Genomic DNA, 24,136 nt, shown 5'->3' with positions numbered 1-24,136 from the left:
AGGAGTTCAAGACCAGCCTGAGCAACAGAGCAAGGCCCCCTCTCAACAAAAACTATAAAAAATTAGCTAGGTGAGGTGGAATGGGCCTGTAGTCCCAGCTCCACTGGGAGGATCGCTTGAGCCCAGGAGCTTGAGGTTGCAATGAATTATGATGACACCACTGCACTCTAGCCCCAGCAACAAAGTGAGATCCTGTCTCCAAAAAAACCAAAAACAATGATGAAATTTTCAATGAAATATGTGAACAAACAAAACCAAGAACAGTTTCTGTACTATCAACTATATATATCTGGGTCAACAATACTTTGAAAAATCCATTTTAATTTATAAAGAGGCATACTAGAATTTAAAAGACTGTTTAAATCCTATATACTCACCACAGATGACAGTGTCCATTCATGGGTGCTCTAGTAATAGCTCTTTCACCTAAAGTTTTTCCTGAAATATAAAAGAACTTATACTTAGCACTTTGATATGAGTTGGTAGGAAGTGTATTATTGAATTAACTCAGTGGTTCCCAAGTTACAGTCCCAAGACCAAATGCATCAACATCACTTGGAAACTTGTTACAAAAGCAACTTTTCAGCCACAAACTCAGTCACAAATTCTGGGGGTAGGGCCAGCAATCAGTGTTCTAATGATTCCGATGTATGCTCAGTTTTGACACCCACTGGACTAACTGATTTAACTAAGTGCAAGAAAAGTCATTTAATCATTACTTAAAAACATAGAAATTGTTTTTCGTAATCCATTCAAACAACATTTCCTGTGTTTCTACTGAGTGCCACTCTGTGTGAAAATCTGGGAATAAAATGTCAAATAAGACACAGTTCTTGCCTTCCAAGTGTTCACAGCTCAGTGGGCTGCAGGTATATAAACAAATCACATGCAAAGAATAAGAGCAGGGTACACAGAGTACACAGCAGGGTGGGTATCTCTGTCTAAAAGAGTGAGACAAGGCTTCCTTAAGAAGTTCTTGCCTAATCATTCACGATAATGAATAGCCTCAGTGACATAAATAATTCTTCCAGATTATTCTACTTAGTTTTAGAACAATTTGTAACAACATAATAAATTTGGATAGAGGCTTGTCTAATGGCTTGACAAATCAAAATGCTTGCAACAAAACAGAACTGCATTCTGAGACTCTCAAAAGGGGTCATTTTGTTTTATACCTTCTTCTTTCTTCCCTGCTTCATTATTATTTTTATTATTATTGTCTTGAAGAGACCGTCCAATGAGATGCAAAATGCCTTTCTAAATAAATAGTTGAGATAATATTTATAAATAAGGATCTTCTATTCTAAAACCATTCTCCTATTTGTTAATTTGTTAAATTGACACTCTATAGCTCTATCCATTAAGGGAACCATCCCATATAGAAATCTATATAAATTGGAAAGAATTTAAAAAGTATTTTAATAATAACTGATATTACATTATAAACAAATATTAGTAATTTTTAAATGAATGATTAAAAACATACTGTTTAATGTAAAACCATGAAAAACTAAATCAATAATTTAGCTACATCGTCAAATGAATAAAACTTTCAGTGCATGATGGCAGGCCTTATTGAGGTGATTGTATCACTGAGAATATAAAAGGAAGTTGAGTAGTATACAAACTGGTTTTGCAGCCTCATCTATGCGGCTGAAGACCAAAAGGAAAGCTATTTCCCATAGAGAATTGTATTGTGTGATCTTTCTGAGGCATTCATGTCAATCAGTTAATTATGAAAACTATAATAATGTTCCTTTAAATATAAGATTCACATTTTATTTGGAATACAAATTATGATCATAGTATTTCAAAAATACATTGCATAATGGTGCATTCACTTAGAGTTTTATGAAAGAATTCTGCTCTCTCCAGTGATCAAATTTGTCCTTAGCATAACAGTTTCAAACATACTAAAACTTTGTGCACTTCTTTCTTACTCATGCTGAATTCCAACATTCTTAACGGCTAGTCTGAGTCCTCGCCTTGCTCTCAGCTCCAGTGTACTTGGCCATTACCATTCCTAAGCACTTAATCCCTATGCACTGAATTATACTGGCTGCCTCTTTATTGATCTTTTCCTTAGAGTAAGTTCCTTAGTACGGGACCATCTTAGTCATATTCATGTTCCTCCCTCTCTCCCTCCTCTCCTTCCCTCCACCCCTCACTTTAACATTATTCTTGGACATAGTAATTTTGAATAAATATTTCTTTAATGGATAAATAAGAGGCCTCCTTTTTAATCTATTTTAATATCTGAGTGAACACATCTGAGGCTTTACTCCTTTTTCTTTGGCATAAAAAACTTTTCTCTTTTTGGGGGATATATCCTATTTTAATCCCATGTTCCATCCTTGTTCTTGAATTTCCTCCAAACTATTTTTTTATTTTCGAATTTCACCATTGCATACAGTAACTCAATGAAACTCCCATTCCACTTAAACATAGAGATCTAAAGTGATTTTACCTATGGAAAACTGTTACTTCCATAAGAAAGACTTCCCTGCATCAACCTCCATTCTCTGCCATCACATCCTTCTTTCTGTTATACACTCTCTTGACACCTGCACTTTTCTTCAATAACAGCTTATTTCAATTTGTCTCTTTATACGTATGATTATTTGAATAATACTGCCTCCCCCACAATGCCATAAGCAGCCTAAGAACATGTCTATTTTGCTATCTTATCCCTACCTGCCAGCATAATACCCAGGGTGGGTTTATGAAAGAAATGTGTTTAATATTGATGAATGTTAGAACAGTTTATATAGATACACTTTGATTTTCTCAGTAGATATGAAAATAAATCCCTTTGTTCTTTTTCATTAAATTTTCATTTACCTTGAAGTTAATAAATCTCTTCTCTAGGATTCTATTTTGTACATGGTCTGCAAACTGGATTGCTACAGAAAAACCACCCCACAAACCTGATGATGAATATGTAAAGAACCCACTGGGGGAAAATGAAAGTGCAAAGGTCATTCAGAAAAGAAATTTCCAAGTGGAAGAAATATAATTACAAGGACTTTGGTAATACTTCCTTCTTAGAAATAAAAATGACAGGGCACTAAACCAGGATGAGATCTTTCTTACTGTTTCTTCCTCACACTATCGTAGAGAATAAAACCCTGAAAAAGAGAAGACTTTGGAATATAAACAAAGAATTAAAAGGTTTTTGATGTCAGTTCAGAAGGATGGCAGGGGCTTTTACAAGAAAGCCCTTTGAAATCCACTGAAAGGCAAGGTGAGATATAAAAAGAAACAACAACAATACTTTGACATTCTGGCTATTCTGCTGTTGTTATAAAAATTTCAAAAATACACAAAAAAATATAGATGATGGTACCATGAACCACCATATACACATCATTCAGTTTAAACAATGATCAACTCAAGGTTAATTTTGTTTCATCAAGATACATTTTGAAAAAAACATATAAACTGAAGTCTGAGGGTTTATTTCTTTGCAGTACCTGGAGTAAGGTGTATAATTTTAATTATAGTAGACTACAGCTGAAGATAATTGTCCTCCACCTATTATTGTTTCTTAAACACTACCACTTAATGTCTTATCTTTCTATGATTCTATAAACTTAAAAAATGAAATTTGAGTTTTTTCAGTTGCCTATTCTAATATACTCAAATATTTTTAAAGAATATATACTTTAGTCTTAAAAATACTTTTCTGTTCTGAGATTGTGATTTTTTTTTTTTTGGTATCAGGATATATGAAATATATTAACCATATTGGTTTTAGCTAAGATAATTTAGCTTTAATTAAAATTCACTAGTGTTTATTGTAGATCCTAATAGCCACTTAAGAGTAATCAATCTTTACAAAATACTTACCAATATTAGCATAATGTTTCTTTTCTTGTGTATTTGTAGATAGCTCATACATGTCTCCATAAGCACGAGCAAACCGCCACATAAACTCTATTTCATCTCTAAACTGAAAAGAAAAGAGAAAATTGCACATTAGATTAACTCAGTAACTTATTTAGACTATAATTATTTTCTACTGAAACTTGGAAACACTCAGGCAGGTAAATTGATATTCATAGATGATTGAATCTATGTATATACATATTTAAGTATGAAACATTTTAGATCCAAATATTCATGGCTAAGAAATGTGACCTAATATAGTGTTACACTTGGACCTTAAAACGAGTTCATATTATCCAAACACTAGCTCCTTCTATCGCCTATGCAGAGGAGAGAATGGACAGATGCCAGAATCTATATATTTTCTCTGGGCTGTGGTATCCTCTTCTTTTTCTTTCTAAGTTATCTACTATCAATATAATAGTTCAGTGAGCATTTCGGATAATATCTGTAAACTGAATTGCATATACTCAAAAGAGCTGTCACATTTTTTACCTAAATTACTGATAACTGTATTCCTGGAGATGAGATAAGTTTTAGACAATGTGTTTAAATGTGTTTTGAGTTGCTAAATCCTCAGATGTTGCAAACTCTTTTTTCCCCCCAGTGGCGGTGGCGAGAGGAATGGGCTTTTCCGATTCAGGATATGAATATGACCAAATGACTATTGACAGAAACAGCTTTAAACACCGATAGCTGTTATACTGATAACTAGATGGAAAATTTAAAATGTAGTTTTTCCTCTCCCCAGAGAAGTAGTACTATATGCTTTGGCATACTGTCTCATTCTTTATCTGTTATAAAATATTTATTAAATATACAAACTAGTAACAATCAAACAAAAGTAAATCAGTGTAATTATAGCTCTGATTCACTTTTATGACCCTAGAGTCTAATAAACTCTCATAATTACTTTTAAAATTTTTAGTCATTTTATAAAGTAATTTTGTACCAATTATTCAGCTTGTATGAACTGTGACATCATTATTATGGTCATAATGTGAATAAGATGATATATTAAATCAAAACTTAAAGCTACATGAAATGTTATTGTCACCTATCTCTTACCTTTTCTTTGTGGTCACAAAGTAGTTCAAAACTCTCCAACTTGCCAGATTCATCCATACGTAAATGATCTGCCTTCTGAAGAAGGGCATCTAACTTTAATTCTTCTACATGTACGTTAAATGATTTAGAGACTGGAAAATTCCGTTCTTCTGTATCAGTATTAGCTGTAATATATCTAAAATTGCAGAAATAATTGTCACCTCCTTTGAGTGTTGTGCATATTAGCCAGAGTGATCCCTTTTAAAATGCAAGCCAAATCATGCCCCTCTTTTACTTGAAACTCTGCAATGGTACCCCCTTCACTCAGAAAAAGCTCAAGTCCTAACAATAGTCTACAAGACTCTATCTAAATTAACTTTTAACTTTAACTTAGTGTTTGAAAATTAATACTACCCCCCATTTTATTTTTGGTGGTATATAATGCAAACAGTTTATTTTTATTTATTGAAACCCTGCTGGTTCTTAAAAATGTTTCAAGGAGGTATATAAAAATATATAACATATAAGAGAACAAATTAGAAGTAGTGAAAAAGATAAAAACAAGGCCAAATGTGAATGAAGTCAATAAAAAAAACACACACACATTTTAGATATCTATTTGCTACAAGGGACACAAATGTGGTTCTGCATTTTCTAGCAGCCAATGCAACCAGTCACATAAGTTGCAGTTCCCGTTAGATACAAACAAATATACAAACAAAGCAACTTCTTGGGAGAAGTAAAACTATTTCCAAATACTAAGACTCAAAATAAATTTCTTTCAAAGGCCTTCTAAAAAATATATTATATGAACTGATATCTGACTTCTTCAACAACATTCTTTATTAAAGAAAACTCTATTCTTTCAGTTGCCGAAACCAGAAAAACCTGGAATCATCCTTGACTCTTCTTTCTTTCTCCTAACCAATATACAGTCTATTAGCAAAATCCTGTTAATTCTATCTTCAAAATACAACCAGAATCTAGCCACTCCCTCCACCTCTTCCCACTACCAGCCTGGGCTATTAAAATCCAAGCTGGCATTTTTTTCTCCCAGAATTTGACAAGTTGATTCTAAAATTCATATGGAAATGCTAGGGATCAAGAATAGCCAAAATAATCTTGTAAAAGAACAAAGTTGGAGGACTCATACTTTCTGATTTCAAAATCTACTACAAAGTTATAGCAATCAAGAGAGTGTAGCATTGGCATAAAGATAGACATGTGAAAGAGACATTAAGGATGTATTAAGAATTAAGGGTCCCAGAAATAAATTCTTACATTTATGATCAATTTATTATGACAAGAGTGCCAAGGCAATTCAGTGAAGGAAATAATATTCTTCAGCAAATACTGCTGGGACAAATGGATAGCCATGTGCAAAAGAATAAAGTTGAACTCATATTATATATAAAAATTAATTCAAAATGTAGCCAAAACCTAAATGTAAGGGCTAAAATGATAAAATTCTTAGGAAAAAAACACAGGAGTGAATATTTCTGAAATTGGATTAGGCAATGGTTTCTTAGATATAATGTCACAAGCACAAGTGACAAAAGCAAAAATATATAAGTTGGACTTTGTCAAAAGGAAAAACTTTGGTGCTTCAAAGGACACCACTAAACAAGTGAAAAGATAATCGACAGAATAAGAGAAAATACTTATAAATCATATATCTGATAAGGGTCTTATATACAGAATATATAAATAACTCTAACAATTCAACAATAAAAAGACAAATAACATAATTACAAATGGGCAACTCAGCAAATAAATTAAAAACTACTAAGCTGTACAATTTAAATGAATAAACTACGGTATATAAATAATAGCTCAATAAAGCTGTTATTCTTATAAAAACATAAATTTCCCTGTAGCCATTAAATAAATTAAATCAAAATTATATATTCCTGTCCTTCTTCTTCCCTCTTTATCTTACTCTCTCTCCTATGCATACACAAAGAATAGTTTCATAGTGAATTCTATCCAAAATTTAGACTTATTTAAATTCTTCTAAGGAATTATTAAAAAGGGAACACCCCTCAGTTTATTTTATAAAGCTAATATAACTGATACCAAAACCAAAAATGGATAGTATAAGAAATAAAAATTACAGGCCAATCTCCCTAGAGGTCATTATTTGTAGATTGTTTAACAGAATAGAAAACCTAAAAGAACTAATTAACATTTATGATCAATTCTTCAAAGTCAATTGTGCTCTTATAGTCTATAAAACAAGTTAGAATACTTAATTTTTATAAAATATAGCATTTATAATAGTAGGAAAAATATAAGGTACCTACAGGAAAAAAAATTGCAAACATTTTTAAATGTAGGAAAAATATAAGGTACTTATGGAAAAAATTCCACAAACGTTTTTAAATGACTTTTCTGTAGAAAATTGCATAATATCTTCTAAGAACATTAAAGATTACCTAAGTAAATGGAGAAAAGATATTAATGGATAGGAAAACTTAATTTTAAAACCATTTGATATGGTTCCAAATTAACCTATATTTATGATGCAATTTTAAGCAAATTCCAATACAATTTTCCTATGGAACCCATCCCTAAAATAATATGAAAAGGCAAGTGCAAGAAGATCCAACACAATTTTGAAGGGCAGATATCAGAACTATATGAATGTAGAAAGAATGTATAAAAGATAAAGATATAGAAATTAAGTCAATATGGTATTGGCATAGCAATAGGCAAACTGGCCAATAAAACAAAAGTGAACATCTAGGCTAGTCTGTTTCCCACATTAAAAAAACCTAAGTGTGGGAAAATTGCTTTTCTACTTTGAACAGGGATGTTCTATTTATAAGTGGGTATTTCTCAGAAAATTGTAAGAAAGTTCTGAAAGCCAATTTAAACAGTAGAGCAAATGTAAATATTACTAGGAAAATTTAACTTTACCTACCAACTTTAGGTTAGAAATTAGATTTTGTACTACTTCCCCCAACCCATCCCCTGAAAAAAAAGGCATTTTATAGATTATCTAATGTCAAGCCTAGAATTTTCTAATAGCCTTTTAGCAGGTATGGAGAAGTTCACCTTATAATGTCAAATTTACTTACATTTATTCCTCATGTACTTTTCTGGTCCTATTTTCTGCTCCGAAGTTTAATAAGAACCATGCCATTTTTTCTATTTTTTCAATTCTGTATCATCAGCTATTTATTTCAATGGCAATAATAGCATCTCTGAAGGCATAGTTCCATTACTTAGAGAGAAAATGACATTATTTACTATGAAAATAGCATAGTATATTTACAGAAGTATATCCAGTAGTGAGTTGCATTGAATAGGCCCTTATTTCTCATGAAAACACCAAGTGAACAACAAATGACTTACTGAAATATCTTTGTGGGAGACTCAGAAGCTAATTAAGGACTTGGAACAACCAAGTGAATGTCCAATCAAGAAAAAGCCACACTCAAAATGGTAAGAAATTTCACTGTGTTTTTGCTCACCCTTGCCTCATCTCATCTCTGGTGTATCATGGCTAGGGAAAAAATGCCTGATTCCTGTCTCCTCTCTGAGGACAGAAGAAAACAACTGAGACTTTTTTTGCAATATTTTGGCCTTTATGGGAGCTTCATGAGAGAAGCTTGAGTCAGAGCTCAGATGGAAATGAAGGCATAGTTTGGACATCAGGTTGGAGGCTACTAAAAACAGTGATGGGCACTGTGGTGTGAGAAAAATACAGGGGACTACATACCTGTGGGCACCTAAGTGCAAGAGATTATGGAAAGAGGAATACAGTAGAACTTCTAAGCCTGCAAGAAGAAGCAGGGGTGAAACTCCTTAGGGAAATTAAGATATTTAAAAGCAGCCATGTATATGGGGGAATTGGGAAAAAAGCACATGCACATATACACACATCTGAAAAAATGCATACGCAGAAAAGATTTCAGAAGACTTTATGCTTTCACACTGGGCTGAATAGTAAAAGTCTTATTCTGTATAGAGGCAATCTACAAAGATTAGGAGAGGTGGCTGTTGTTTAAGTTTGCAATTTTCAACAAAAAGCATAAAGCATACAAAGAAACAGGGAAAGATGGTCCCTCCAAAAAATAAATAAATCTCCAGAAATTGACCCTAAAGACATACAAGCTTTGGACTTAACTAATCAATGATTTTAAGACAACGGTATTAAATATGATGAAAGATTTAAAGGACAACACAAAGAAAACTAAAAATCATGAAAACAATATATGAACACAATAAGAATAGCAACAAAGAAATAGAAATCTTAAAAATAACAAAATGTAAATTGTGGAGCTGAAAAAAATACAATAACGGAATTGAAAAATTCACTAGAGGGGAACAACGGAAGATTTGAACAGGCTGAAAAAAAGAACAGACAGGCAAACTTGAAGACAGGTCACTTAAATATTGATTGTGAGGAGTAAAAAGAACAAAGGATGAAGTAAAGTGAACAGAACCTATGGGACTTATGGGATATTATAAAGCACACCAATACACATATTACAGTGTTTCCTGAAGGAGAAGAGAGAGAGAGAAAGTGGCAGTAAGATTATTTGAAAAAATAATGGCCAAAAACCCAACTTTGAGATAAGACAAGGAAATACAAATACAAGAAACTTAACAAACTCTAAGTAGGATAAACCCAAAGAGAGCCAAACCAAGGCATATCATACTCAAACTGTTGGAAGCTAAAGGCAAAGAGAATCTCAAAAGCATCAAAAGAAAAGCAACTCATCATCTTTAAGAAATCCTCAATAAGATTATCACAGGTTTCTCAGCAGAAATCTTGCAGGCCAGAAGGCAGTGGGACGATATATTTAAAGTGACAAAGGAAAGAAAACTGTCAACTGAGAATCTATAACCAGCAAAATTACTCTTCAAAAAAGAGAAATAAATTTAAATATATCTAAATAAACAAAAACTGAGAAAGGTTATTATCAATAGATCTGACCTACAAGAAATACTAAAAAATAAAAAAGTCCTTCAAGTTGAAACAAAAAGAACTTTGACAACAACTTGAAGCCAAATCAAAATATAAAATTCTCTGGTAAAGGTAAATACATGGAAAAAGCCAGAATTATTTTAATTTTGGTCTATGACTCTACTTTTTATTCTTTTACAGGATTTAAAGAGAAAAGCATAAAAGTAATTATGAATCTATATTAATGGTTAATAATATATAGAAGTATAATTTGTAACATTGACAATATAAATGGGGGGTGGAGCTATAAGGAGTAGACTTTTTGGTCAGGCATGGTGGCTCATGCCTATAATCCCAGCACTTTGGGCAGCCAAAGTGGGAGGATCACTTGAGACCAGAAGTTCAAGACCAGCCTGGGCAACATAGTGAGGCTACTGTCTCTATAAAAAAATATAATTTTTTAAAAAGGAGTAGAGTTTGTATATGTAGTTGAAGTTAAGTTGGTATGAGTTTAAAATAGATTGTTATAACTTTAGGATATTATATGTAATCTCTATAGTAACTATAACAAATATTCATAGAATATACACAAAAGGAAATCAAAACATGTCATTACAAAAACATCAAGTAGACACGGTAAGGGAGGCAGCAAGGGAGAAAATGAGGGAACAGAAATCCTATAAGACATACAGAAAACAGCTAACAAAATGTTAATAGTAAGTCCTTTACTATCAGTAATTACATCAAATGTAAATGGATTAAATTCCTCAATCAAAATCATATATTGACAGAATGGATTTAAAAAATCAGGATCCAACTATATGCTGTCAATAGAGATAAAATTTTGCTTTAAAAACACATATAAGTTGAAAGCAAAAGGATGGAAAGATATTCCATTCAAATAGTAGCCAAAAGAAAGTGGGGGTGGCTATACTAATATTAGACAAAATAAACTTTAAGTCAAAAACTTAAAGTGTTACAAAAACAAAGAAAGACATTATATAATAATAAAAGGGCCAATTCACCAAGAAGATATAGTAACACTAAATGCACTAAACATCATAACTCTTAATTATATAAAGCAAACATCAACAGAATTGAAGAGAAATAGACAGCAACACAATAATAGTAAAAGTAATCAATAATAGTAATAGTATAGTAACATTATTACTTTAATAACAAAGTAATAGTAAAAGACTTCAATGCCCCACTTTTAATAGCGGACAAAACAACCAAGCAAAAGATCAATAAGGAAATAGAAGACTTGAACATCATTATAGACCTATAGACCTATTGGACCTAACAATATATACAGACCATGCCACCCAACAATAGTAGAATACACATTCTTCTCAAATGCATGTGAAATGTTCTCCAGGTAGATCATATGTTAGGCCAAAAAATAAATCTTAATAAATTTTAAAAGACTGAAGTTATATAAAGTATATTTTTTTAATGAAGATGAAATGAAACTAGAAATCAACAACAAAAAAAATAAAAATGGAAAATCCACAAACATGTGAAAATTAAACAACACATCCTTAAACAACAAATGAGCCAAAAAAGAAATCACAAGGAAATTAGAAAATATCTTGAATTAAATGAAAATGAAAACACAGAATACAAAAACTTATGAGATGTAGCAAACTGGTAATAAGAAGAAAATTTATACCTGTAAATTCTTACATTAGAAAAGAAAGGTCCCAAATCAGCAGCCTAAATTTACACAGTAAGAAACTAGACAAAGAAGAACAAACTAAATCAAAAGCTAGCAGAGCAAAGGAAATAATAGAGATCAGAGCAGAAATAAACAAAACAGAGGCTAGAAAAACAATAAATTAATAAAAGTAAGAGTTTTTTCTTCAGAAAGATCAACAAAATTGACAAATCTTTTGCTAGACTGACTACAAAAAAAAGAGAAGATTCAAATAACTAAAAGCAGAAATAAGAGAGGAGACATTACTACCAATTTTATAGAAATAAAAACAATTATAAGACAACATTATGCAAAGTTGTATGCCAGCAAACTGGATAACATACATTAAATAGACAAATTCCTAGAAACATATGAAACTGAATCAGGAAGAAACAAAAAATCTGAATAGACCTATAACTAGTAAGGAGATCGAATGTGTAATCAAACCTCCTAACAAGGGAAAACCCAGGACTTGATGGCTTCACTGTTGAATTCCACCGAACATTTAAAGGAGAATTAACAGCAGTCCTCTTCAAACTCTTCCAAAACATTGAAGAGGAAGAAACACTTCCAAATTAACTCTATGAGGCCAGCATTCCCGTAGTACCAAAGACAGACAAAGACACTGCCAGAAAAGAAAATGACAGACCAATATCCCTGATGAATATTAATGCAAAAATTTCTCAACAAAATAGCAGCCAACTCTGTTCAACAGCTCATTAGAAGAATCATGCACCACAACCAAGTGAGATTTATTCCAGGAAATGCAAGAAGGTACTACATATAAAACTCAATCAATGTTAATACATGACATTAACAAAATGAAGAGGAAAAAACCCCACGTGATCATCTCCATTGATGAAAAAAAAGGTATTTGACAAAACTCAGCATCCCTTTATGATTAAAATGCTCAACAAACTAGGAATAAAAGGAAACTGCTTCAACATAATAAAGTTCACACATGAAAAGCCCACAGCTAACATCATGCTCAATGGTGAAAGACTGAAAGCTTTTCCTCTAAGATTGAGAACATGACAAGGATATCTGCTTTTACCATTTCTATTCAATATAGTGCTAAAGTCCTAGCCAGAGTGAAGGCAGAATGAAGAGATAAAAGTCTTCCAAACTGGAAAAAAAGAAGCAAAATTATATTTTGTTCACAGACAACATGATCTTACATGTAGGAAAAAAAACCTCTAAATATTACACATAGAAAAACTATAAGCATTAATAAACAAATTCAGCAAAGCAGCAGAATCAACATGTAAAAATCAGTTATATTTCTATGCATTAATAATGAGCTACCCTAAAGGAAATCATGAAAATAATTCTATTTATAATAGCATTAAAAAGAATAAAATATTTTGGAATAAATTTAACTAATGAACTTAAAGGCTTATACATTTAAAACTACAAAATGCTAATGAAAGAATTTAAAGACACACGTGGATAGACATCCTGTGTTCATGGATTTGAAGGTTTAACACATTAACTGCCATGAGTTATATTTAACTCACTCTAGTTTTGACCCTGGGACCACATGAAGCACATATAAAATCTTGTTGACGTTCTTATTGTTACAATTAATATTGACAATTTAATTCTAAAAATGTGGATTAAATGAACAGTTGTCAATAAATTTCATTTTTCTATTTATGTTTACCTTTAAATTACACTTAAAGTTTCTATTCTATTTTCATAATAAAACACTGTGGCCCCAAGGAAAAGTTTCTGATTTTTTTGTGTGGCAGTCAATGTGTTAATATTGTTAAGATGTCAATACTACCCACAGTGATTTACAGATTCAATATAATCCTTCTCAAAAGCCCAATGATTTTTTTTTTATAAATAGAAAAATCTATCCTAAAATTAATTTGGAATCCTAAGTGACTCCAAATAGCGAAAACAATCTTGAAAAAGAAATGCAGAGTTGGAGGTCTCACACTTCCTGACTTCAAACTCACTACAAAGCCATAGTAATCAAAACAGTGTGGTAAAGACATAAAGACAGATGTATAAACCAATAGAACAGAATAGCAAGCCCAAATGTAAACTCACACATATATGGTCAAATGGTTTTTGACAAGGGTTCCAAGACCACTCAGTGGAGAAAGGACAGTCTCTCTAACAAATGGTGTTGGGAAAACGGATAACCACATGCAAAAGAATGATGTTGGACTCTTACTTAACACCATACACAAAAATTAATTCAAAATGCATCAAAGACCTAAATGTAAAAACTAAAACTATAAAACTCTTAGAAGAAAACATAGGGCAAAGCTTCATGAGACTGTATTGGCAATGATTTCTTAGATATGGGACCAAAAGCACAGGCAATGAAAAAAAGTAAATAAATTAGACTATAAAAATCTAAAATTTCTGTGCACCAAATGACACAATTATCAGAGTGAAAAAGAAACTCACACATTGGGAGAAAATATTTGCAAATAATATCTCTGATAAGGGGTTAATATCCAGAATGTATAAAGAATACCTACAACTCAACAACAAAAAAATAAACAACCTGATTTAAAAATAGGCAAAGGACCTTAATAAACATTTCTACAAAGAAGATACAAAATGAATGACAATCACATGAAAATATGCTCAACATCATTGATCATTAGGGATATACAAATCAAAACCACAGTGAGATACCACCTTATACCCAATAGGATGGCTACTATAACAAAACAAAACAAAACAAAATAATGAGTGTTTTCAAGGTAGTAGGGAAATTGAAATCCTTGTGCACTCTTGGTGGGAATGTAAAATGGTGCAGCCACTATGAAAGACAATATGGTGGTTCCTCAAAAAATTAAAAACAGAATTACCATATGATCCAGCAATTCCACTTCTGCATATATATTCAAAAGAATTGAAAGCACTGTCTTGAAGAGGTATTTGTATACCCATGTTCACAGCAGTATTATTCATAACAGTTAAATGTGGAAGCAAGCCAAGTTATCCATTGATTGATAAATGGATAAGCAAAATGTAATATATACATACAGTGGACCATTATCCAGCCATTAACAGGAACGACATTCTGACATATACTACAACATGGGTGAAACTTAAGGACACTATATATTATGCTAAGTAAAATAAGCCAGTAACAAAAAGGCAAATACTATATAATTCTACTTACATGAGATACTTAGAGTAGTTAAAAACATAGAAAGCAGAATGGTTTACAAGGGCAGGGGGGGAAAGGAATGGAGAGTTATTGTTAACGGGTGGAGAGTTTTAGTTTTGCAAGGTGAAAAGAGCTGTAGAGATGGCTATGGTTGTACAACAATGTAAATGTACTTAATGCCACTGAACTATAGACTAAAATATGGTTAAAATGGTAAATGCTATGTTATGTATATTTCATCACAACTAAAAAATTTGAAATCAAAAGAATTTTTTTAAAAAGATACATGATAGGAGGAAGAGAAAACCACAGAAGTAAAAACATCCTAACCCAATGGTATAAATTTGGGGGGCATTTTACTATAACAAATAATTTAAAATAATGCAAATTCCTTTCCTCTATGAAGTCTAATTGTATTGTAACTTAAGTGTTTTTAATTGCCTATATGCATTTTCTACTCAGTTATTCTGATAAGGACATTTATAAGCTTTGTTTAATATAATGGGAAAAATTTTAAAAATAGTCACTTCTAAAAATAAAATTTTTGGAGACTGTTATACACACTTTTACCTCAGATTTCAGAGTTCCCTTAACTCCCAGATTTGTGCATACACAAATGCATACTTAAGTTAGTTAAAATATCTGGTTTCTAAATATTCTACATATTTCCACTATAATATTTTTTAACTTTATAATTTGATTCTTGTGTTGGTAAAAACATCACATATCAGTGTATGTCTGGCATCAGAAATATAGTAGCAAGGCTGATATAAATGAAAATGTGTGAATTCATGAATATAACTCTATAGATTATGTAGGAATACTATCTCTAACGATTAGAGTAAGATAAAAGAAAGCACTAAACTCTCAGAGAATGTATTACATTTAGAAGAGCTATACATCTTGATGTTATTTTCAGACTGCAGAAGTATTCTAATAGTCACTCAAAAATTTCGAACTAGTCAATCTTTAGGCCATAAATCTGAAAAAAAAAATCGAAACAGGTGAAATCATCTTTGATTTCCATATTCCCAAAATGTCAATAAACTAACTTTTAAAAGTACAGCAATCAAAGTTAAATTTATATGGTAATATAGGAATCTTTTTCAGAAAATGCAGGGAAGCTTAGTGAGGACAGAGGAGTTGTGTGAGAAGTGAGCAGTGATTTCTAGACTATGGAGTGAGTGACTGGTGTGAAAATGTCTGATTTGAGCTGCCCTTCTACAAGAGTGGTAAAGTCTGAGATGACCTTTTTAAAGGAATTTCAGCAGGTGAAGATAGGTCTTCATTCTGAGTCAAGTTTTCATCTTCAAACGAGCTTAAGGCAGTTTCATTTGGAGGTGAGCTAAAGCTACCAGCTTTTTTGGGAGATGAAGAAAATCCAACAGAATGGAGACTAGGAGAAGTTACATGGTGAGAGGGATGCTGTTCAGTCATAGCTGGAGAATACTTTGTGCTGTGACTCTGAGAACCACTATGAAGGGAATCTTTCAAATCTTTACTTATTTGGCCTCTTTGTTGTGTATCAGTAGCAATTCCATTTTGTTGATGGGAAGAAGCAACAACAGTTGCAAGAGGGAAGAAGGATGCTGTGTTTTGCTGATTGGGGATTCCATCAATAGTGTTCTGAACGTGGGCCGAAGAAGCAGCTGTTTCAAAATTCTTGAAGTTTTTAGTGGTATATTTGGGAGCAGAGGAGCTTATATGTTTTTCAGCAGCAGTATTGCTTTGGTTTCCAGAAAAGAGTTCAATTTCATTCATAATAAGCATGTTTTGACTCTCTGATTGAGGATCAAAACAAATGGCACTCTTGTAACAGGAAACGACACTTAGTTTATGGGAAGAGAATGATCTGTGGGTTCTAAATACACCAAAATGGTCTGAGGAAGATTTTAAATCAATGCAGCTTAGGTATTCTTGAGAATCAAAGTTTGCTCTACTTTGTTGCCGGTGAATAGAAGAATTGCTTTTTTGAAATCTAAATAAAGAACAACTTTTTCCAGAAAAAGATGAACTTGATGAAAGCCATGACTTTTTTCTTCCTCTGGATAAACTGGCTTTATGTGTTGCAGAGGGGCGAGATGTTTTAAGTGCAAGATAGCTACTTGATCGTGGGACAGAAGAGGCTCCATGATGCCGGAAGTCTGAAGTAACTTGATTCCCATGTGGTTGGAAGGTCTGGTCCTCTTCACAGCAGCTAGAGTGAAAAAAGGGTCAAATGAGGAAAAAAAAATAGGGAGCAGGGTGGAGAACTGCCAAGCCTCCTGAAGAATAATAGCCACCTTACCAACATGGGAACAACAGGGAACAAGAAAAACAGGGTAGCTGAAGTTGATGGTCACACCCAAAAGAATGGATGAGCCTAAAAGATTATCTCTACCTAGACAGTACCTGCCCACTCTACTAAACCTTGGGAAGAGAATTTGAAAGAACCAGGGACACAGGTAGGAAGACAGACCAGGGTAAATACAGGAATCAATACCAGAACTAAAGGATACCTGAAGGAAAGGATAGAACTTCCGGTTTTAAAGATAATAAATCACAATATGTGTTGAGACTATTAAACTACTGTATTTAAAGGAATTAAGTAGAATAAACTTATAGCCTATTGACTAATTGCATTTTAAAACATTAATTATTAACCTCTCTGGGGAGAACGTTTTAGCTAAGTGTCCAGACATTCTAGATATTTCTAGTTATTGTGAGAAACTAAAGAAAGTGCTAAAGCTTGGCTTATGAATGTTTTCAATGTTCTTTTAACATGTGAAACACAGGATGAGGTGTTTTTTTTAAAGGCTTACCTTAAGCATTTTCCCATATTGAACTGAATCCAAATTACGTCTCTCCCTTCCCTTCTAGGCCATCATCCTTAAGCCATAAATGCCCTGTGTAGGTGGAACAGGTCAGAAGACTGAATGCTTGAGTTGCTTGTGGAATTAACATGGCAATAACAGAGAATGTGATGACAGAAGACTCTAGAATCTAATGACATCGGTTTAGAATACAATTGTTCTGTGGTTCACCTTTCTGAAAAGTTTCAATTCACATGGCTGTGGAACAATTCACATGGCTGTGGAACTACCTTCCTTATGTTCTCTGAGTCAGCCAACACGTCAAGGAGAAAACAGTGGGATGAGAGCAATAACATATACGATATCTGTACAATCCTTTACTTGCAGCTCTTTCGCCGGCTGTCTTCCACAGCCCCGTCCTACCAACTTACTCTTCTTTCACTTGAACATTTTTTACCTCAGGTTTCACATCCTCTAGCAATAGGGAAAAGCGACTGTTAAAGACTTTGGCATGAAGATCCATTGACGAGGGGGAAAAAAGCTTAATAAATAGCAAATGTCATTGCCCCCAAAATGAAACACCCTTCACCCACTTTGGCAGTAAAGTATTCCATTTGACTGTCTGGGCCATATAAGAAGATTATGGAAATTGCTGTGCCACTATTTATTACCCTTAGAACAACATACACTCATCCAAAGGTGAGGTTAACAATTATTAGAAAAGAAATAACATCTTTTCCTTTTCCAAACCAATTTGGAGTACTGTCCCCATAATAGGTGTATGTATATGTGTATAGCCACCTATGATGAAACACCCCTTTGAACACTTTTACTTACTGCTCAATAGCCTGATCCTATACCCTACTACTCCCTGTAGTCTTTGCTCCCTTCCTAATACCCTATACCAGGAAATCCTTGAACAAATTCCTCTTAAGAGGACTAAAACTCTCTAATTATTACCATACAATTATCAGATCTGTAATTTGATTTTACCTTATATACAAGCTAATATATTAATCTCTTAATGTTTCACAGATGCTGGAAGAAGACGTGAGATTCCTGGGTCAAAGACAGAAGACTTATGTTACTCACAAAACAGCAAGCAGCATGATCACCGAATATTTGTTCTCCTTGGTCCCACATTGCCTGTAGGGGCAGTGCACAGGAACCAGAGACTCTTGCATTCATACTAAATTATGTTATAAGAAAGGAACATTGAGCTTAGGTGACTGACCACTTCTATAGCAAGCAGTAAGCAAACCTGCTAAACCTGCTCTTGGTCCTGGAAGGAAACAATAACCAGTTCCTCAAGGTTCCTTGCCACAACCCTGAAAAATGGCCTACATAAAGAGGGGTCATGGCCTTATATTTTTGGCACATCTAGCAAGATGTGTAGGAACGTAACAAATCCAAGGAAGACCGTCTCTTACTGTAGCAATCTGTTTAATTTCTCCCTCTCTTGTGAGATTGTTGTCTATTGTTCCTAAATCACATTAAGATCTGTGCTTGACCTTTTCCAAAAGGACCTCTTTTGCACATTGGCAGAATAGAATATGTAATGCTTTTAAAGTTTCTATAAAAAAACTTTCCCTTGCAAAATTGGACCAGCTTGCTGTTTGACACTCCCCCCAAGAGCCTCTAAAAGAAGCATCAACCAACTGAGCTACCCCAAAGGAAATGCTGAGTTTATGACTTGATCTCAATGCTGCCAATCATTGCTGCTCAAGGGAGGCAAAAAAGAGGTCAGATAACACCCCCTCCACCCCATTCAAATAAATCTATGATGATCCACCAAAAAAGGGTGTTTGGGTGTGTTTGGGAGATGAGGAAGAAGATCCAGATCCACCCAGAAAACTGAACAAACAAGAAATCTCACACGAGTATGGGTAATATCTGGAAGTTGTTTAATATTGCTGTGGATGAAGAAATTATTTAAATCTCTACATGTTTTAAAATTGACTCCTCTTTGCTTATCTTTAAGATAAATAAAATTATACTCAGCCCAAAAGAAGGTATTAACACCTTATAATGGCAAGCATCTGCAATACGCTCCTCCTTCAGTCCATTCTCAGCTCTCTTTTTCTATCAATTCCATGACCCTAAGTACCTCTGCTTTCATCACACTCTGTGGCCACCCAAACCTCCTCCTTTTCTACTATAGCCACTCTACTCCCACCAAGACCATACCTCACTATGCCCAGTGAACCTCCTATTTTCCTGCAACCATAATTGCCACTCATTAAAACTACGATTTCATCATGACAGCTCAGCTGATGTTAGAAAATCTTCCTACAACAAAGCTTCTCAAACTCTAGGGCACATCAGAACCATCAGGAAAGCTGGTTTTTTGTTTGTTTTTGAGACAGGTTCTCTCTCTGTAGCGGGGCTAGAGTGCAGTGGCATCATCATAGCTCACTGCCACCTCAAACTCCTGGGCTTGAGTGATCCTCTTGCCTCAGCCTCCTGGGTAGCTGGGACTTCAGATGCATGCCACCACACTCAGCTAATTTTTCTATATTTTTGTAGAAATGGGGTCTTGCTCTTGCTCAGGCTGGTCTTGAACTCCTGAGCTCAAACAGTCTTCCTGCCTCGGCCTCCCAGAGTGCTAGGATTATAGGCGTGAGCCACTGCACCTTGTCTACTAGTGAGTTTTCCTAATCTTTCCTAGACTCCATTGCCTTATGTCTAAAACCTTAGAGTTAATATGTGTATTAAATAACATAATGGATATAAAACATTTAGGACAGGCTCTGGAAAAAATTAGTGATGGAAGTGATTTCCATTTTTTTTGTAATATCTGTGTAGTCACAGATTTGGGATCTTTTCCTTTCCCTTATATAACATGTAGAATTACTGTAATTTTTATATACATTGTATCTATTGGTCCTGGGCATTGGAGAGGATGTGAAGAAATCTAAGTATTATTCTTGGTGCCAAGATATCAGGGGCACTCAGATTCGTTTGCTGATGTACTAGTAGAATGAATGGATGCTGTATGTAAGTTGTGAAAAAGCACAAAAAGATCACTAGATGAGACTTCTGAAGACAAATGTCTCCAAACTAGAGGCAAAAGCTAACAGAATGTAAGCTCTATGAGTGCAGGAACTTTGTCACGACTGTACCACCCACAAGAGTGTAGTATAGTGGGTGCTCAATAAATGTTTGTTTTAGAAATGAATGAATTTGCAAACTTATTCTTTCTGTCTTTCTTAATAACTGCTAATTATTATATTTGTAGATATTACGGTAACATGGATACTGATTGGGAAGATAATGCAATGTAGAGAAGAGCTTAACTTTTTCCAAGCTATTAAATAGTATTCCTTTATTGGGGGTAGCAGTGCTAGAGACTTTGTATTGTGAGTTTCCATGTTACCAGTTACTCTCTTAAGGTTAATAAAATTTCCCTAGAGTCTGCAAGTGATACTATTCTCTTTCTTCTACGTGTTATCCCAATATCTAAGGTGTACCTGCTAAAAAGGCCAGGACACACCTTATTTCATGGGTTTTATTTGTTTCTGATTTTTTTAAAGGTCTTTTCCCCATATTTTTATTGTTGCTCTCTGTACTGGCTTCCTCCCTAGAGCCTATAAATACACTCAAGTACCCCTCAGGTGGAAACAAAACCAAAACCAAAACCAAAAAGTAAAACATAAAATACATGCTCTCTGAACCTGATACCCCTTCTTGATTATACATTCTCCTTTCATTCAAGGTCAAGTTCCTTGAAATAAGGGTCTAGGCTTCTGGTATCCACATTGTTACTTCACATTCATTTTTTCAAGCCTAGATCAGGTTTCTGTACTCATCACTATCCAGCAACTGATCCTGCAAAGCTTATCAATAAATGACCTCTTAAGTCCCAAATCATGGAAACAAAGGTCAGTCTCTATTTTACTTGACCAAAAACATTACAAGTTAAAGGTTACTATTAAACATCATTTCTAGTTCAGGTGTTGTCAAACTACATCCTGGGGGCCTAATCCACATGCCAACTATTTTTGTAAATACAGTTTTATTTAAACACAGCCATACCCATGTTACCTATGGCTGCTTTCACATTACAATGGCAGAGTTGAATAGCTGGGATGGAGACTCTATGGTCTTCAAGGCCTAAAATTCTTACAGAAAAAGTTTGCTGACCCCTGTTCTACTGCATTTGGTACATTTAATTACTTCCTTATTATAATAACAACACAACTCAAATTTTTTCAGAATTTGCTATATATTAGACACAGTGTAAAGCACCATCTGATATCATCTAAGACTTAAAAAAATATGAGACATGTATTATTAATCACATTTTGGGGGGGTCCATTTGTAAATATTTATTTTTTTATTTTAGTGTATTATGGGGGTACAAGTGTTAGGGTTACATATATTGCCCATGCCCTCCCTCCCCCCTTGAGTCAGAGCCTCAAGCGTGACCATCCCCCAAACGTTGCACATTTCACTCATTTTAAGAGAAATAAATCCAGGTTTGGAGAAGTGAAGTTACACAGCTAGTTAAAGGTTAAGCCAGGATTCATGCTTGGGTAAGAATCATTCTAAAACCTGTGTTTTTTACCACTGTTATGGAAACCTTGTCCTCTCTTGGATTCTATGACACCTTTGTCTTGCTTCCTTTCACACTTCTTTGACCAGTCATCTGTCTTCTTTTGCAGGCTCATCCACCTCTGCTCCTTCCTTCAGTATGGGTTCCAGAAGGCTCTGTACGCCACCTTCTTTTCTCTTCCCATGCCACACATTCTGCTTGAGCAATGGAATCTGGTTCCCCCAGCACCCAGCTTCATACACATACCAGTGGGATGCCTAGCATGTGAACAACTTCCCCAGAGAAATGCTTCTCTCAGCCTTCAGCAGATTCCTTTCATAGGTGGCACATGGGTGGCTGCTCATGCTAGCAGTGGCTTCAATCTCTTAGCAAGTCATGCCCAGGAAGGTCTAGCCCCTGGCTGCAGGATGCGAAGGTACTTGGCACTTATTGCCTTGTTCTTGGCCTTTGGGGTTCTGGTTGAAACTGAGACTGAGAGTATTCCTCTTTAATATCCTGTTATATTTTTCAAAAATTTCTTTGACTTGTGACACTTTGTTTTGTTCCCTGCTGGATTTCCAAAGCCCAGACAGCACTTGGCATAGAGTAGACACTCACATTGAGTGAATAAAGGAGACTTTAACTGTTAGTGTTACCTTTTCCTTCCTTCCTTCCTTCCTTCCTTCCTTCCTTCCTTCCTTCCTTCCTTCCTTCCTTCCTTCCTTCCTCCCTCCCTCCCTCCCTTCCTTCCTTCCTTCCTTCTTTCCTTTTTTAATGCATGGAAGAAAAGACCTACACGGTAAATTAATGATGAAAAGATGGACAATCTTGCTAGTGTCCTTGCTAGGGAAATGCAAATTAAAAAATGATTAGATACCATTCAATCTCTATCACATTGGCTAAAATCAAAAGTCTGGCAATATAAGAATTTGCATGAGAAGATAAGAATTCTCATACACTACCCATAGGATTGTGAATTGGTACACTTTAAAGAATGACTTAGTAATACATATAACAACATGTTTAGCCTATAACTCCACATTTCAAATATATACTTTCAAGAAATACTTCCACATGTACCTAAGGAATTATAAAGAAAGGTATTCGATAAAGCACTGTTTATTGGTACAAAAAAACGGTGACCTAAACATCCATCAATAGGAAAATAAATTAAGGTATATTCATTCAATGGAATGTGACATAGCAATTAAAAAGAATCAAATACGTTTTTATATATCAATAATGGAAAAACCTCAAGAAAACATTTAATGCAAAAGCAAGTTACAAAATGTTATGCACCATATAAGGTTATGCACCATATAATGACATTTATTTAATTTTTAAGAACAAAAGACCATCGATGCCTTGTTTATATAAAAATGCACATGTAGGAAAGACATTAAAACTTTCAAAGGAAGAATGCACACAACTTCAAGACAATGGTTAGTTACTTCTGAGAGAAAGGTATAGAAAGGAGACTTCAATTATATGTGTAATGCTTCATTTTAAAAAAAGATCTGAAACAGAAAGCGTTTTTTTTTTTTTTTTTTACAAATTTAGACTACTATAACATTAAGGAATATAGAATCACCACATAGTGAATATCTGAATCTCTATCTTCACGCCTTGGAAAACTGGAGTTCAACACTAAAACTGACCTGACAGGAGTAAATAATGGTAAGAGTAACAATGCAAATGAACAAAAAGCAAGGTCTGTATTTTGGCTCATGAAAGTGAAAGTTAAAGGAGTTTCGAATAAAACCTCAAAAACCTGTATCTGTCCATGGTCTCATTTTCTATGGCCTCTATTACTTGTAAAATAACACCATCTAAGGTACTAGATAATGTGCCTTGTATTATGCTGGTATTATTCTGAGGGTAGATTTCGAGAGTTTCTTTTTCTTGTCAAAAAATCAGTACTGTTTCTGTTGATATGATCTGAAAATATTATATGAAGCTAACACTAAAATGAAAATACCTAGATCAAGAAAAAAGGTCCATACAGTCACTATACAACCCTCAGTTTAATTTTGAAACACATTTATTCTTCCCAAAGTCCATAATGAAATGGAAGAACAATGAATTTATTATTTTAACCTGGGATAAGAGTTAATTTTTTAAAGGA

At 33.9% G+C, this 24,136-nt stretch overlaps 1 protein-coding gene across 4 annotated transcripts in view; it reads right to left on the bottom strand.

Moving 5' to 3' along the window:
* RMDN2 (regulator of microtubule dynamics 2) overlaps nt 1–24,136 on the bottom strand; it is a 64,891-nt gene that overhangs the window by 29,938 nt on the left and 10,817 nt on the right. For 2 of the 4 annotated variants that reach the window (XM_012788455.3, XM_012788457.3), the window contains 3 exons: nt 4,957–5,131; nt 3,850–3,952; nt 378–438 (listed from right to left, as the gene is read on the bottom strand). In XM_012788455.3, coding sequence (XP_012643909.2) covers nt 378–438; nt 3,850–3,952; nt 4,957–5,131 — 339 coding nt within the window. Of the gene's footprint in view, nt 1–377; nt 439–3,849; nt 3,953–4,956; nt 5,132–15,934; nt 16,883–17,486; nt 19,483–24,136 lie in introns of those variants that run through there. The other 2 variants (XM_012788454.3, XM_012788456.2) reach the window with 2 other exon arrangements.

This window comes from Microcebus murinus, chromosome 3 (assembly GCF_040939455.1).
Source record: "Microcebus murinus isolate Inina chromosome 3, M.murinus_Inina_mat1.0, whole genome shotgun sequence".
Classification (NCBI taxonomy): domain Eukaryota; kingdom Metazoa; phylum Chordata; class Mammalia; order Primates; family Cheirogaleidae; genus Microcebus; species Microcebus murinus.
The sequence above is the reverse complement of the archived record's forward strand: the minus strand, read 5'-3'. Positions and strand labels throughout refer to the sequence as shown.